Here is a 13,745-nt window from a genome sequence, read left to right on the forward strand (position 1 = left end):
AGAATATGCACAGAAAGAACTAACAATTTTTGGCTGGTTTTTTTTGTGCCTGCCTGTGGTGATGGCAGAGTGCAGGCAGGGAGCTGGGGAAAGCACTAATCCAGGAGCAGTGCAGAGGCGTGCATCCTCTGACACCTGCGTGCTGCAAGGGAAAGCCCTTCCTTTCTTCTCCCCCAGGAAACAGGCCAAACCTCTGCGTCTCCAGAAAAAGAACTTGGCGATGACTTCATCTCTCCAGAGCCCCTTTCACAGAGAAGGAGACCCAGCAGCCCTGTAATCTTGTCCCTACTCCTTTTCCAGTGTGGTAACTGCAGAGGAAATGGATGAACTGAGCAGCAGCACCTCCTCGCCTGCTAAAAGCGCGCTCACAACACGGCCGAGCTGCCAGGGCGGGGGCAGGATTTCATCCTGCACAAACAGTTTGCTTTTTGCAGCCCCACTGTGGGCACAGGTACACTTGCAGACCCACAGGGCACACACACAAGTGTCCGGCTGAGAAAAAAATAATAAAAATAACACTGCATCCCAGGTGCTGTGACCACAGGCAGTGCTGCACTGAATGTCAGAGCTCCGACTGTCCCCACTGCCTGCAGCTCTGCTATGGGGACAGGCCAGCCCCCAAACCTGACCCTAGGATCTGCTGTGCCTCTAACGGGGCTGCTGCTGTCCGGGGGCTGTGCCTGAAAATTCCACCTTAAATGGGGCTGTGCTTGAGGGAGAATGACACAGGCAGTATGGTGTCATTTTTCTTTACCAGCGTTAATAGCTCCCAGCTGTAACAACTGAAAAAGTAAAAACAAATAAACCCTTTTTATTTCCACTCAAGATTATTCGAGTAATTTTTATTGAAAATATAAGATCTACAAAGCCATGGATACCCAGCGTGGAAGAACTCATTAAGTTAGCACATTCATCTTTAAAAGGAAAATTTCAGGTTGACCTAAGGTACAATAATGTTCAATTTAAAGTCTCGTTTTTCCTTCTGTAAGTTTCAAATCTCTTTTCATTAGGAGGTTCTGTGCAAGAGCTGCTTGTCATGAAAGGAAACACTTTACAATCCATGAATGTGTTCATTATATAATAAATGAACAGCAACAATATACTAGCCTCTTTTTTTTTTTCCTGTTAACAGTCGTGTGTTAAAGTAAACTCTTTATTTTTTTTTCCATGATTTGGAAATTAGTTACATATGCACCAAAGGAGCTAGTAATTTCTGCTGCTTGTCAGCTACACACAATGAGTATATTGCTGTGTGCTTTCCCCAACAATGAGGATTTTAGTAATATGCAAGGTGTATAGAATGTAATACCAAAACCTGCATCACAGAAAAGGTTAATTGTTTTCTTATTCAGCTGCCAGAGTTGATAACCTTAGGCCCCTCCCCAGAGCCAAAGTAGGGGTGGCCGTCCATTAGGTTATGTAAATTAAATGTATACGTTTCCTTGTTGGCAAGTTCCAAGCAGTAAGCGAGAGTGCAAACAAGGATCTGTAAGCTGCCACAAAATGTATTCATATTTCTACTCCGTGTTGTAAGAGCCAAAGGGAGGACACGTATGTCAGATGTTGAAAGAACAACTGAACCTTTGCTTTTGATCATTATGGTCAGTCTGTCATGAGGTCTTGTATCTGAATGCTAAAAATGGCACCACACTTGGACATCCCATAGCCTTACACAGTACGTTTGTGTTTCCCAAGCCACTGAGCGCTGGTCTCACAGAGACCCTGACTTTATAAGCTAACAAAAAATAGATTTGGGTGCTGAAGAATCCAAGGGAGGGCTCATACAAACACAATTAACCCTCGCACCAAAACCTAATTTCATGATTTTACTTAAAGCCACACTGAATCAGTTGTGAGAGGGTGAAGATATAAATACACCTCTCTGCTTCATCCGTAAGAAGGTGGACAACTGACCATTTGAACAGAGGGTCTTGAAACAAAGCTTAGTTGTCCTTTAAACAATGAGAAGGAGAGGCATACATAAATGGTCACCAAGGCACAATATGACAAAGGTGAAGAGTCCCTGAGACTCTGGTCTGGGTCTGTACCATTCCCCTCCTTATACAAGTAAATGAGAACATTTAGGAAAATATAATACAAAATCTCTTACAGGAAATATAGACTACACTTGCTAAAATCACTTCCCTAAAAGTGTTTATAGCTTTTTTCTTTTTTTTTTTTCAATTTTTTTCTTTTTTTTTTCTTCTTTTTTTTTATTTTTTTAAAAGACCTTCTTTAAACAGATAATGCAAAGACTGGTCCATTTTTTTCTTACCCGGCAAGCCAAGCTCTAATGACTTCACTAAGCAGAAGTTGTATTAAAATACATCTTCATAGTATTGCTACAATTTGGGTAAATATGTTCTGAACAGCTTGATGAGTACTAAATAAACTTGCTGTTTTACAGCATACATTTTAATTTTTTTGCACTTTTTTAAGAATAGAAAATGCAATTATAGTGTGCAAAAGAAAAAAAAAAAATTATCTTCTAGCTGAATACTGTAATTTTAAGCCATGCCTTCCATAAGAATGTATTGACATGTGTAAATAGAAGAGAAGAAAAAAAAAATACAAGCAAACAGAGATTTCATTTCCTTGCAAGGAAAGATTAACTATCACAAACTGGATCACTTGAGTTCTGTATTCTTCAGAGAAAGAAATGAAAACAACAACCCATAAAACCACTGAAATGCTTCAAATGTCATCCACTCCACGGTAACAGGTTAAAACTGCCATGTTGCTTTCTACTGCTCCCGTTAACATGGATAGAATGATTTGCTGCTGGTTGGATATTGAATACAAAAAGCAAAAGAAAGTTGAGATCATCCCACATGAAGTCATTATTAGAGCTGGCTTTTCCCCCATTTTGAAGTACAGTAGTGACTTGTAAATACGACCTTTTCTAAAGATCATTTGAGATTTGAAGATTTATCTGCCTGCTTCACCCAAACAACAACTGCTGAAAGAATTTACTCTATGGAGCCCACTATACAGCATTCAAAATGTTTTGGATTTGGGGTTTTTTCATGAAAAAATACCACAAAAAGTAGTTTTAGGTTTTTGTATCTCTGAATCACTAACACATTGTAGATTTCATTTATTCTTCCATGTTTGAAAATGGTTTCTGCAAAATCAAAATAAACTGTCAAACTCCCTTACGCCATGCTTCCAACAGTTTGAATTTAATACTTCTTGAATGGAACGACATAATTTATTTCCTTTAATTTGCAGGATGGCTACATCAAGCTAGCTTTAAGTCACAACTGTACCTAACCACAGTTCTCTGCAGCAAACCCATGATTTACAATATCTAATATTGTGGTTACAGTGCAGGGAACCGTGGGTAAGAAACCTCCATGTCAGAGTATTGTGGTTGGGGTTTCCCGGAAGAGTGGCAGTTGACACCTCTGGAATATTCATATATAAGTGCTTCAGTCAGATGGTCCTGAGTTGAGCAGGTAACTCAGGCACTATGAGAGCCTGGCATTCAGTCTGCGGGAATGTGTGTAACCTCCGTCACTCGAACCGCTCTGCAAACTGTAGTGGTCTTCAGCATCACTGGCACTTCCAATACTGTCCATTTCACCTGGAGTAAACTCCATTCCTTCAATGTCTACTTCTAAAGAAAACATAAGAAGGCACATTTTCAGAAAGTTGTAGCGACTGGTCATGGGCCAGTGTCAATCAACACCTGAATCACACTTCAGTTGCAATAATTATAAAAAAAGTAAGAACTGGCACAGTAATTCCTGAGGAAAGGATCATCTTGTCCACCTGAGAATTAAAATTCCTTCTGTCCTCAGCCACATAAATATACTCCATGACATCAACACCTGTGGCATTCACATTCTCTGAACAGAAAGACATAATTCTCTCTCTCAGGTTTTTTTTCTGGAGATGCGCAGAGGGAAAACAATTTTTATCTCTGCTGGCTGCTCCTAGCATTTTGCAGATGTAGAATGTGTTAAGAAGATTGTTTACCTGAAGAAATTTAGTAATTAGATTCTGGTAGAAATTGTTTATGCCAATTAGCCTATCAGGTCCAAGCTGTGTGGACTGTCAGTGTGCAGACAGACACGAGTTTTTCAATTAGTAGTAAGTATAATTAGTATAGTATAGTATAGTATAGTACAGTATAGTATAGTATCTCTCTTTAATATAATTGTAATGTAATATAGTATAGTTTTAATAAAGCAATTGTTTAACCTCCTAAATCAATAGAATCGGATACCAATCATTCCTGTGATGAGGGCACCCTGCAACTTTGATAAACACCAAATGTTTTCCCAGAACTGTTCCAACCTGCAGATTGACACTGATTTAGAAAAAAGCCAGCCCTCAGAGTCTGTCCTACTGCAGAACTGTCCATGGTAATTCCAGCCATGCAGGTGTTGGCTGCCCATGGTGTGACCACCTGTCCCCAGGTAACTGCCCCAAGACCATCCACTCAATCCCCCTGGGCCCTGAAACAGCCAGCCTGAGCAACTGTTCTGCCAGAAAAACTTCCAAATGGGAAAATAAGAAATGGCAACAGCCAGCTTGACAAGCTATCTTAAATGAGAAACAAATGCACAGAACCCTTGGTGATCGTTGCACGGAAAATGTTTTAAAATTTCACAATAAATGATGTGAAAATAATTTATTCACACAAATGAATTAGGCTAAATAAGATATTTTTTTCCATGAGAAAATATTATGCCAGCTTTACCAATAATTACAGTAAAAATTCAAAACATTAAACGGTAACTGTTAAAAAAACTGCCAAAAAAACATGCAGGAAAAATAGCTTTAAAAATACACACAATGTTAACAGCTTCAAAACTGATTAGGAAAAAAAAAATTTTCAAAGAATGCGAAAAAGATGCCTTAATTTTTTACTCTTCAAATCTCATTATGCTATAATTTTGTCTGGGTTTTTTGTTGAAAGCTTGATTTTAGTTCCAAATGACATTTCCTTGTTTCCCTGCTTCCCTTTCCCCCCGTGCTGCTGCAGGCCCTTTGGGAAGGGCTGCCTGAGTTACCTTGCTCAGAGTCAGTGGATATTGTTGATCCCATGCTGTCAGTGCGGATCCGCTCCATGCCCTGCACGGAGAGCTGCTCCAGCCTGCGCTTGAGGTAGCGGTGCTCCCGCTGTAATTGTTCTTTAATGTTCAGAGCTTTTCGGTCCTGTTCTTCCAATTTCTTAAAGGGAGAGAAAACACAGTGAGCTGGCAGTCTGTACCCATGGCAAAGCATAAGTAACTTAAGGTCTTCTCATAAATAGTAATTTCAAAGCAATTTAATTGTTTTAATTAATTAATAGAACGTTAAAGTTAAATCTAAAATTTCGATTTTTTAGTTAGCATTCTGTAGAGGTCAGTACAATTTTAGCAGGCTGAATTTGTTTCATAGTAAGATACATGGTTACAGGGGAAAAAGAATTATAATTTTTAAAAAATCCCTCAGAGACTCTCTTGCCACTAGCTGACATTCCCTGGCTAAGACCAAATTATTGTTGCCTTGGTTGTGGGGAATATTTAAATCATTTTATCAGGCGAAACCAGCATCATCTTTGATAACTCGAGCACAGCTCAGGTTTCAGTGAGAACATAATGCATCTTTAGATGAGTCTCTTACTCCACCTATCACCATAAAGAAACCATCGTGAGCCTCTGAATGTTCTCCCTCCTACCGTAGGCCATGGAAAATTTTAGCATTTAAAATGCTTCATTAACAATAAGCACCATTAATTATATATAGAAGGAGGAATTTACTAACAACTCTCTTTATTCTTGCTCTTTTTTTCCCTTGAACTTCTCTAGAGCAAGTATAATAATTCTGTGATATCTACAAAGTCGGTAGTATTAATTCAGAATTTCTCGGCAAACAGCCTGTGAAAGGATCCTTCACATATCTACCTAAAATCTCCCCTCTGACAGAATAAAAGCAGGTATTAATTTTGCAAATAAAAAGAATGCTTCACACCCGATAAAATGTGCTGCACTGTTGGTCCAAATACAGTAACAGGAATAAAGTACCTTTTTGTACTTGAACTGAGCCCTTCTCCAAATCACTGCTAGCCATTTAAAAAAACTGACTGCATAATTAGGGAAAAATTTGTAAGAGTATGATGGGATTAAAAGCGTGAAGGATACACAAATCAAAACACCTTTTATTATTAAAAAAAATTATCTATCTGATGCAGTAAATTACAGGTTGTAGCAGTAAAAGCACTCATAAGAGTGAGCAGATTTCTCTGTGAGCTGTGTTTACATGATCACTGAGATTTAGGAGATGTGCAGGGAGTGAATACAGCTGCTGAAGTCTCCTCCCTGCCGTCTGAATGAACCTAGCTTTGGTTTTGTGAGGAGAGCAGGCTGGGACACTGCACAGCAAAACACAAGCAAAACCCTTTCAGGATCTTGCTGTTCCCATGCAAGCCTGAAATAAAAGTGTTTGAAAATAATTGACACCCTTGAATGGGGCAGTTTCCTGGCTCAATGAAATCTACTTTCTTCCACCACATTTTAAGCTCCCTCCCAGGCAATACACTCTGCAGATAATCATCATAGGTGGAAACACAATGTTATAATAGGAAAAGGGGTTGGTACATCCATGTACACAACAAACCAAATGTGCCCAATTGATCAGACTTCCTTTTCCTGTATTTTCCTGGCTGCAATCCTAAACTCTAACAACTATTTTAGGCAAGAACTCAGTGATTCATATCCAGGAGACTCAAAACCATCTAGTCTTTCAGAGCAGATCTCAATATATGGGGGGGGGGGGGGTGTGTGTGTGTGTGGGTGTGTGTGTGTGAAAAGTTGAGAACTAATAACTCTGCTGAAAATGCCAGCTGGGCACAGGCAAGCTCCGGCAGGGCAGGAGAGGGAGCTGACCTGACAAAAGGGGAGCAATTAAATGCCAACCCAGTTTGGGCAGGTTCTGTTAAAATCTTAAAAAGAAAGTTAAACTTCAGTCTGGGTTTTCAGAAGACGAGTACTTGGTGCTGTGCAAGAGAGATCTGGAAAGAATCTGTTCCCAGCTTTTTTTATCAGCAGCTGAAATGGTAACTGCAGGGCTAATCTCGCACACTCGCCACTTGTAAAAACACTTCTTCAATTTGTATGCATAAGCCCATCATAGGGGGGCAGCCCAAGACAAAAACCACATGCAGTGCCTTTCATGCATGTTAGCCTGAATTATAAACAAGAGGCCAAAATCTCAAATGGTAAAAACAGGGGTTGCCCAGCTGGAGTAAATGTGCTTAGAAGTGCTGAAAAAGTAGCTCTGTAAACTTGTTCACAAGAATGGTTTTGCTTAGAATAATCTTTATTTCTTCATATGAATCACACCCACTTCTGTAACAGCAGTGAATCTTAAAGCTGTACATCAGCAGGATGTTCTCCAAAATATTCCAAGATTACTGGCAGTGTTCAATTTTGCCTGACACTTTTCTTGACCTGTTTCTCTGTAACACTGAAAAAATGCCAGATGAGTAATTACAGTCCTGGACACAGCAGCAGAAACCTGTTCTTTAACTTTTACATTTGAATACCTCTTTGTCTTATTTCTGCATATAACCCTGTTCCCTGAAAACAATGACAGTGAAAATGGGAGTGAAGGTGTCTTTGGAGAGAGAAGGCCTGAGAAATAATTTCCTTTGAGTTACTTGTGCAAATGTAGAACCTGCACTGCTGCTGGATCATAGGTGAGATTTAAGGCTGTTTTTTGTTTTAAACTTGTAACAAGGGGAGCAGCAACTAACAGGAGATTGCATTTAATTTTTTATTTCATTTAAATGAGAACCTGGTCAACAAAATGTTGATGGGGTAAGGCTCACTAATAGATATGATATTTTTGATTCCATTATTTTTTTTATCATTAATGGATCTGGCTTTTTTACATTTTAGCAAATTCAGTACAATGCTACTTTGCTTGGTTCTTAAAAATAAATATATTAATTAAAGAACAGCTTTGATATTTTTTTTAATTATAGTGTAAAATAAATTAAATTATAGTGTATTAAATACACTAGTTAGCAACTAAGAAATCACAAAACCACTGTTTTATATATCTGAGATGCTAAATAGCAAACCACTAAACTTTGACACTGTGACTGAAATCCCTGCAAGTAATAAAGGCCAATAAATCCAGAAGATGGGACATATGGATATGGATTTTGTGTGAAAATTTGTTTCCTCTCTATGGATACACATTCTGGAAGATTCTCCCTTGAAAGAAATAAAAACATGGATGAATGTTTTTACCTTGATATGCATCTTAGCTCTTTTCAACAGACTTAGAGTGGTGTGTCTGGTGCTGTCCGGCCCGAGAGGCACAAGCTGTTTTAGCTGTTCCAAATATAGCCGGAGTTTAGCCCGCCTGCAATCATCAAAAACCAAGAGTTGTAGTGGAGTTGCACCCGACCAGAATCTCCTCTATGCAAACACCATCTGTTTGCAGGATCTCTGCTCAGAGCTCGAGTCAGCCGTGGCTTCCTTTCCCCTCCCTTTGGCAGAGTTTCAGACTGAAAGGTCACTTGAAATGCAGTAATGCTGCTTGGCACACTCACACAGGAGGCTCATACCTGTGTTTCAGAGCACTTTGCTCAGCCTGCTCAGTCCCATCTTAACCAAAGGGGAGTATGCTCAGAGATCTGAGACATCCAGGCAGGGCTGCACACAGCCTGTGGCTGGGTAAGGCCAAAAACCTGGGATTTTGCTCCAATGCAGGGAATTCTGCAGGCACAGACAGAGCTGTGGGCAGCTGCACACCCTGATCCCCCTCTCCCCATTCCTATCCCTGCCTGCTGCAATAGGACACACTCCAGCTATGCAAGCCAAGGGCATCCCTGCAGCTCCTCACAGCTCAGAGTTGTTTCCAGCCATGGTTTATCAATGCATTTTAACAGGGAAGTCCTGATGCCCTTCTCCTCCCTTCTACTGACCCACAGTCCCCTCAGGAGGAGACAGTTCTTCCTCTCACTGCACTGTGTTTATTATAAACACACAAGAAGAGACACTTCCAGCCATATTCCTCAACAACAGGGTCCTGCTTTCTCTGTTACTCCCTTGCAAGTAACACTACTGCTGCTCTCAACAATCTCTCCTGCACTACTGCCATATCTATCAGTAAAATGAGGATGAACAAAGTACTGTTTCTACAAATATTTTCCAAACTAGAAAGCAGCTGGTGATACAACAGTCCAAGGAAGAGTTGCTTGACCTATCCAAAACAAGGCAGTGGCCAAGGAAAGAACTGCATGGGAATGTGTTTCTGCAGTTACAATCTAAAGAAAATCTCTCCTGGTTTTAATTCACACCCCTTGAACAGGAATTCACACAGTTCTGCAATGAGAAATGGCTGTGGAAGTGCTTCCATGAATAACTGCTATCCTCCTTTCTGCCAGCCTGTTACAGGCTGAGCAAAGCCATGACCTGGAGCTGGCATTGCCCTCACAGCCATAAGAGGAACTGAAGCAGATCCCAAGAGTGAGGTGAATAATCATCTTTTTCAAATTTGCTCAATGCTGCATGAAGGAAACAAACACTGCAGGGAATTCAACACTTCTGGTCAAGAATGATCTTTTTTTGAACAATGAGCTCAGAACCACAGTCCAGCATCAGTGTTTGAAATAGACAAACACTCTGGGGCCCAAACACTCTTCAGCAGGGTTTAATATGCACCAAATGATAAATTAAACATTTGTAATTGGAATGATTAGTGCAATGTGAAAACAACCTGAGAATTAACGTTGATAAAATGCAAAGCAAAACAGAATTAATACAGAACAGCAATGACTACATAGTCACCATGTAGTTCTCTCTGCCTATAAATCAGCAGTGTACTAGCTAAGAAACCACAAAGCATTTCCATAAAATTTTAAACTTTTTCTTCAAGCCACTTAGGGAAAAAGGATTTTTGGTAAAAATCTGATTCACCAGAGAAAAGTGACGACAGCCTTTAGGTCTGGGGTTTGTTTTTAAATACAAGGTTCTAAACTTAAGCATCAAAATGCTTTTATTTAAACAACACCAACAAAGATTGGCTGAAGCATTCACAAAAAGAGCCCAATCAGATCCCCTGAGGCTGCTACTTTAAACTGGAATATCAATCTTTAAAATACTGAAATACTCAAATTAGGGACTACTGATATTTATACAGAAAATCTTAACCAGGCAAATTTTTATTTCTGTGTCTGTAATCTCTAACAACTACCTGGGGTAGTTGCATTTTAAATACAAAAACCTGTGTCAGGGACTCAATTCAAATAATCTTCTTGTTTTCTAAATGGCCTCTGAACATAGCCACATGAGCCTGTTTCACTCAGCCCAACCTGGATGCAACTGTACTTAGACTGATGATAAGAAAGTGGGGACTCAAGATGAAGGAGCATATGGGAAGGAAGAGGAGAAGAATGGTACCAAATAGTAAATAGAGAGGTAAACACCTAGAAATAGAATGAGCAATATACTTGGAGCAATTAGAAGTCTGATAAGGAATATACAGAACTGTTGATCTGAGATTTACTTACTATTAATTCTGGAAAACATTAATGTAACCAGACTACATAGTGAACTTATCTGCCTCCTGCTATTTGAGGAAAGTCTGCTTACCACAGGGAGAAGAAAGCAAGGCTTTAGTGCACTTCCTTGCCATCAACTGGGGAGTTCACAGAAATATCACCAAGGTTCAGGGGCATGGCCGTGTGCCTTTGTAAAGCATAAACTCTTGAATGTTACCTGCCAGCCCAGTAGAGCAGGACTTTACAGAAGTGCCAGGAAGAACATGGGACTGAATCTAAGAAGAGTATTTTTAAGTGACCAGTGAGAAGAATTAAAGGAGCTGAATATTAACAGAACTGCTTTAAGGCTTTTCCAGTACTACCAGCTGATACTGATAGCAGTTAATGTGCTAAACACACTTGCTGAAAGACCTCCAGTAACTTCACCTTTTTTTTCTTAAAAGGACTTTTTCTTTCATCTAATTACTCAACATCTATGAATCCATTACAGATTTGAAAGCATAAGCTTTACATAGATCTTTACATAAATGCAGACATGTTTATGTGACTAATTTGTATATTATAATCGATGGCGTAGATTGTGAATGTACAAAAAGAAAACCAGCCCACCACAACTCCTCTGTCACTGGAGTAAATATCCCCACGTTTTTCATCTTGCACATCTTAGAAAAAACTGTAAGAATGTAAGAAAACATTTCAGGCATGTTACATTAACAGATCACACCAGCAGGAACAAGGGACTCAAACTTCACAGCAGATAAGTTGTCTCGTACAGACTCTGCCAGCACTAATTTCTCTCTTTTTCGGCAGGGACCTGACAGCTTTTGCTTTTCCTCAGCTGCCTGTGACCACAGGAGGAGGGAAAGGCACTCACAGAGGTGATCACAGCCAGGGCTGCTTTGTGTTTTGCAGCTCACGCCTTAAATTCCACCTAAAAAATAACAAAAAAAAAGGAAAAAAAAAAAAGCAGCCTGGTGTCAGAGCAACAGGGTAACAGTCTCTGTGCATGAAACGTGGCTGAAGTTGGGTCATTATGCTCTGCTCCAGCTTCCAACGCCAGTGTGGTATCTGCCTGGACAGCAGAGCTGACAGAAAAGGGCAATTTCCTCACTTCAGGTGGATGCACAGAAATATCCCACCCCCCATCACTGATACTGATTTCATCTGGGAAGGCAGGGATCTAAAAAATGCCATCCAAAATCCAAATCAAGCCTGCAGCTCTCTGTTTTGGGTGTAGCCCCACATATGGAGAGGTGCATGGGTGCCCAGTCTGATTTATCACATTGTCCTTTGTGCCAGATGATAAAGGGGTTTCAGATGTTCAAGACTCCAGTGTTTCCCCATAAGCAGGTTCACAGCAGGGTCCTCTGAGTCTGCTTTACAGCTCTTCTAGTGCTTGATAAGCCCAGGCTGGTCAGCATTCCAGGGCAGGGGCCATGTCCAGCAGCTGTCTGGTGGTCCCTCACATTCACATAAAGGACAAAGCCACCTGCTGACAACTGACCCAAAGGCTACCTGCAGGAACTGCCCTAAACTGGTATTGAATCCACTTAAGCCATGATGGGCAGTAGAGGCCGGGCTTTCAGAGCCCATGACAGAATGAACCCTGGAGCCCCACAGCATGGAGGGACAAAGCAGCAAAAAGGGGTAGTAAGACTTTTCCTACAGAACAAGGACATCCACCAGAAGACCATCACAAGAAGACCACTCACTGACTCTATCCTTGGAGACTCCAGTTTGCTCAAGTGTTTGGCTGTGAAAAGGCAGGTTCACTACTTCTCAAAGAAAGGGCTGCCATACAAAGACATATTAAGATCTTTGACCCTAATCAATTTCATAATTGTGTTAAATGAGTCTATTAAATAATAGTCAATAAGCTTTGCTGCATATCTGAGATCCCAGATGGAAATCCAAGCAGTACACCAAGAAATGGAATACTAAGATGCAGAAAAAAAAAAAGAAACAAAAAAGTCCATTGTTCACCCTGGATAATCTTCATTCCAAGGAAACTGCAACAACTCCAAGAAATTCCTACAACTGCTTGACAGACGGTTGCAATGGGAACAAAATACTTCTCTGTAGGGCTAAATAATACAACAAAGGCAATGGCTGTGATTTCAGAGGTTCAGGGTGGACAGTGGGAAACAAATTTTTTATTGGGGCAATGGTGAACAACCAGAATAGGCTGCCAGAAAGGCAGTCCTTGGAGATTCTTAAAGATTTACCCAGACAGAGCAATAAACATTCACAGACACATATCCATGTCTATGAACATGTAAATCCAAAATTGCCTGTAACCCTTGAGCATCTGACTCACAAGATTGCTCCTATTCACGTACCAGCAAAACATCCCCAGCTGTGTGGCCTTAACCTGTGCCACTCTGCCTGACAGACTGCTGCTAGGGCTGTGGAGTGACCTGATCCACTGCAGCCTTTCCACAGGGGCTCTCCAGGGCTTTGTCAGGCCCAGCACAGCAGAGACAAATGGCCTGCAGCCATCAGACAGCAGATAGCTGTTCAAGCAGCAGTTGCACAGTTTTTTGACAGCAGCAAAGGTGTGTTTCCTAAACCATTCAAGTATAAATCTACAGGCTTTATTTAGAGGCCAGTGAGCTGCACAAAGCCAGCTGCAAAGGCAAGGTGCATATCCCAAATGAGCTGCTCAGTCCTCAGCATGGCACGCCTCAGCCAAGCCCCAGTGACATTAAACGGCCACAGACACTCATGATCAAGGCTGACATTACTGAGTTCCTGTGAAATGTGTGCCTGTCCATCCTGCCACCCAGCTGGGCACTCCCTGCAGACAAGCTTCCAACAGCCCTCCATGTGTTTGTGGTGGGTAGCACGGGGTGGGCATTTCCTGGAAGCTGCATCCAAAGAGAAACAGTTCCCAGTGCTGGCATCGTGTTCCTGACTGCCAGAGGTCACTTGCTGAAAGTGTCAGATGGACCATGCTCATCTGTTTCTGAACAATTGTGAGCAAGAGCATAAAGCTCACTACAGAGAAGTCAAATTCATGCCAAGTGTTCACCTTGCACATCCTCCAGGTCTCACTCCACCGCCCCCACGGAGCACAGGAATGACTCCTCCACATCCCCATTCTCTGCTGACCCAGAGCTGTTGTAGAAAGGAGGGAGGAATTCTATCAGCACTCGGTCATCCTGTGGGAATCCCAGAACAGTTCTGCCTGGTCCACACCTGCTCCCTGCTACTAGCAGATTGCCCAGTCTGCCAATGG

General features: G+C 41.1%; 1 protein-coding gene across 3 annotated transcripts in view; it reads right to left on the minus strand.

The window, feature by feature from the left end:
* Window positions 1-808: 808 nt before the first annotated feature.
* Window positions 809-13,745, minus strand: part of MXD4 (MAX dimerization protein 4) — a 39,871-nt gene continuing 26,934 nt past the window's right edge. For all 3 annotated transcript variants that reach the window (XM_064710201.1, XM_064710202.1, XM_064710200.1), the window contains exons 4-6: window positions 8,250-8,364; window positions 5,022-5,181; window positions 809-3,619 (exon numbers count right to left, since the gene is read on the minus strand). In XM_064710201.1, coding sequence (XP_064566271.1) covers window positions 3,471-3,619; window positions 5,022-5,181; window positions 8,250-8,364 — 424 coding nt within the window. In that variant the 3' untranslated portion in view covers window positions 809-3,470. The remainder of the gene's footprint in view (window positions 3,620-5,021; window positions 5,182-8,249; window positions 8,365-13,745) is intronic.

Source organism: Zonotrichia leucophrys, chromosome 4 (assembly GCF_028769735.1).
Source record: "Zonotrichia leucophrys gambelii isolate GWCS_2022_RI chromosome 4, RI_Zleu_2.0, whole genome shotgun sequence".
Taxonomy (NCBI): Eukaryota; Metazoa; Chordata; class Aves; order Passeriformes; family Passerellidae; genus Zonotrichia; species Zonotrichia leucophrys.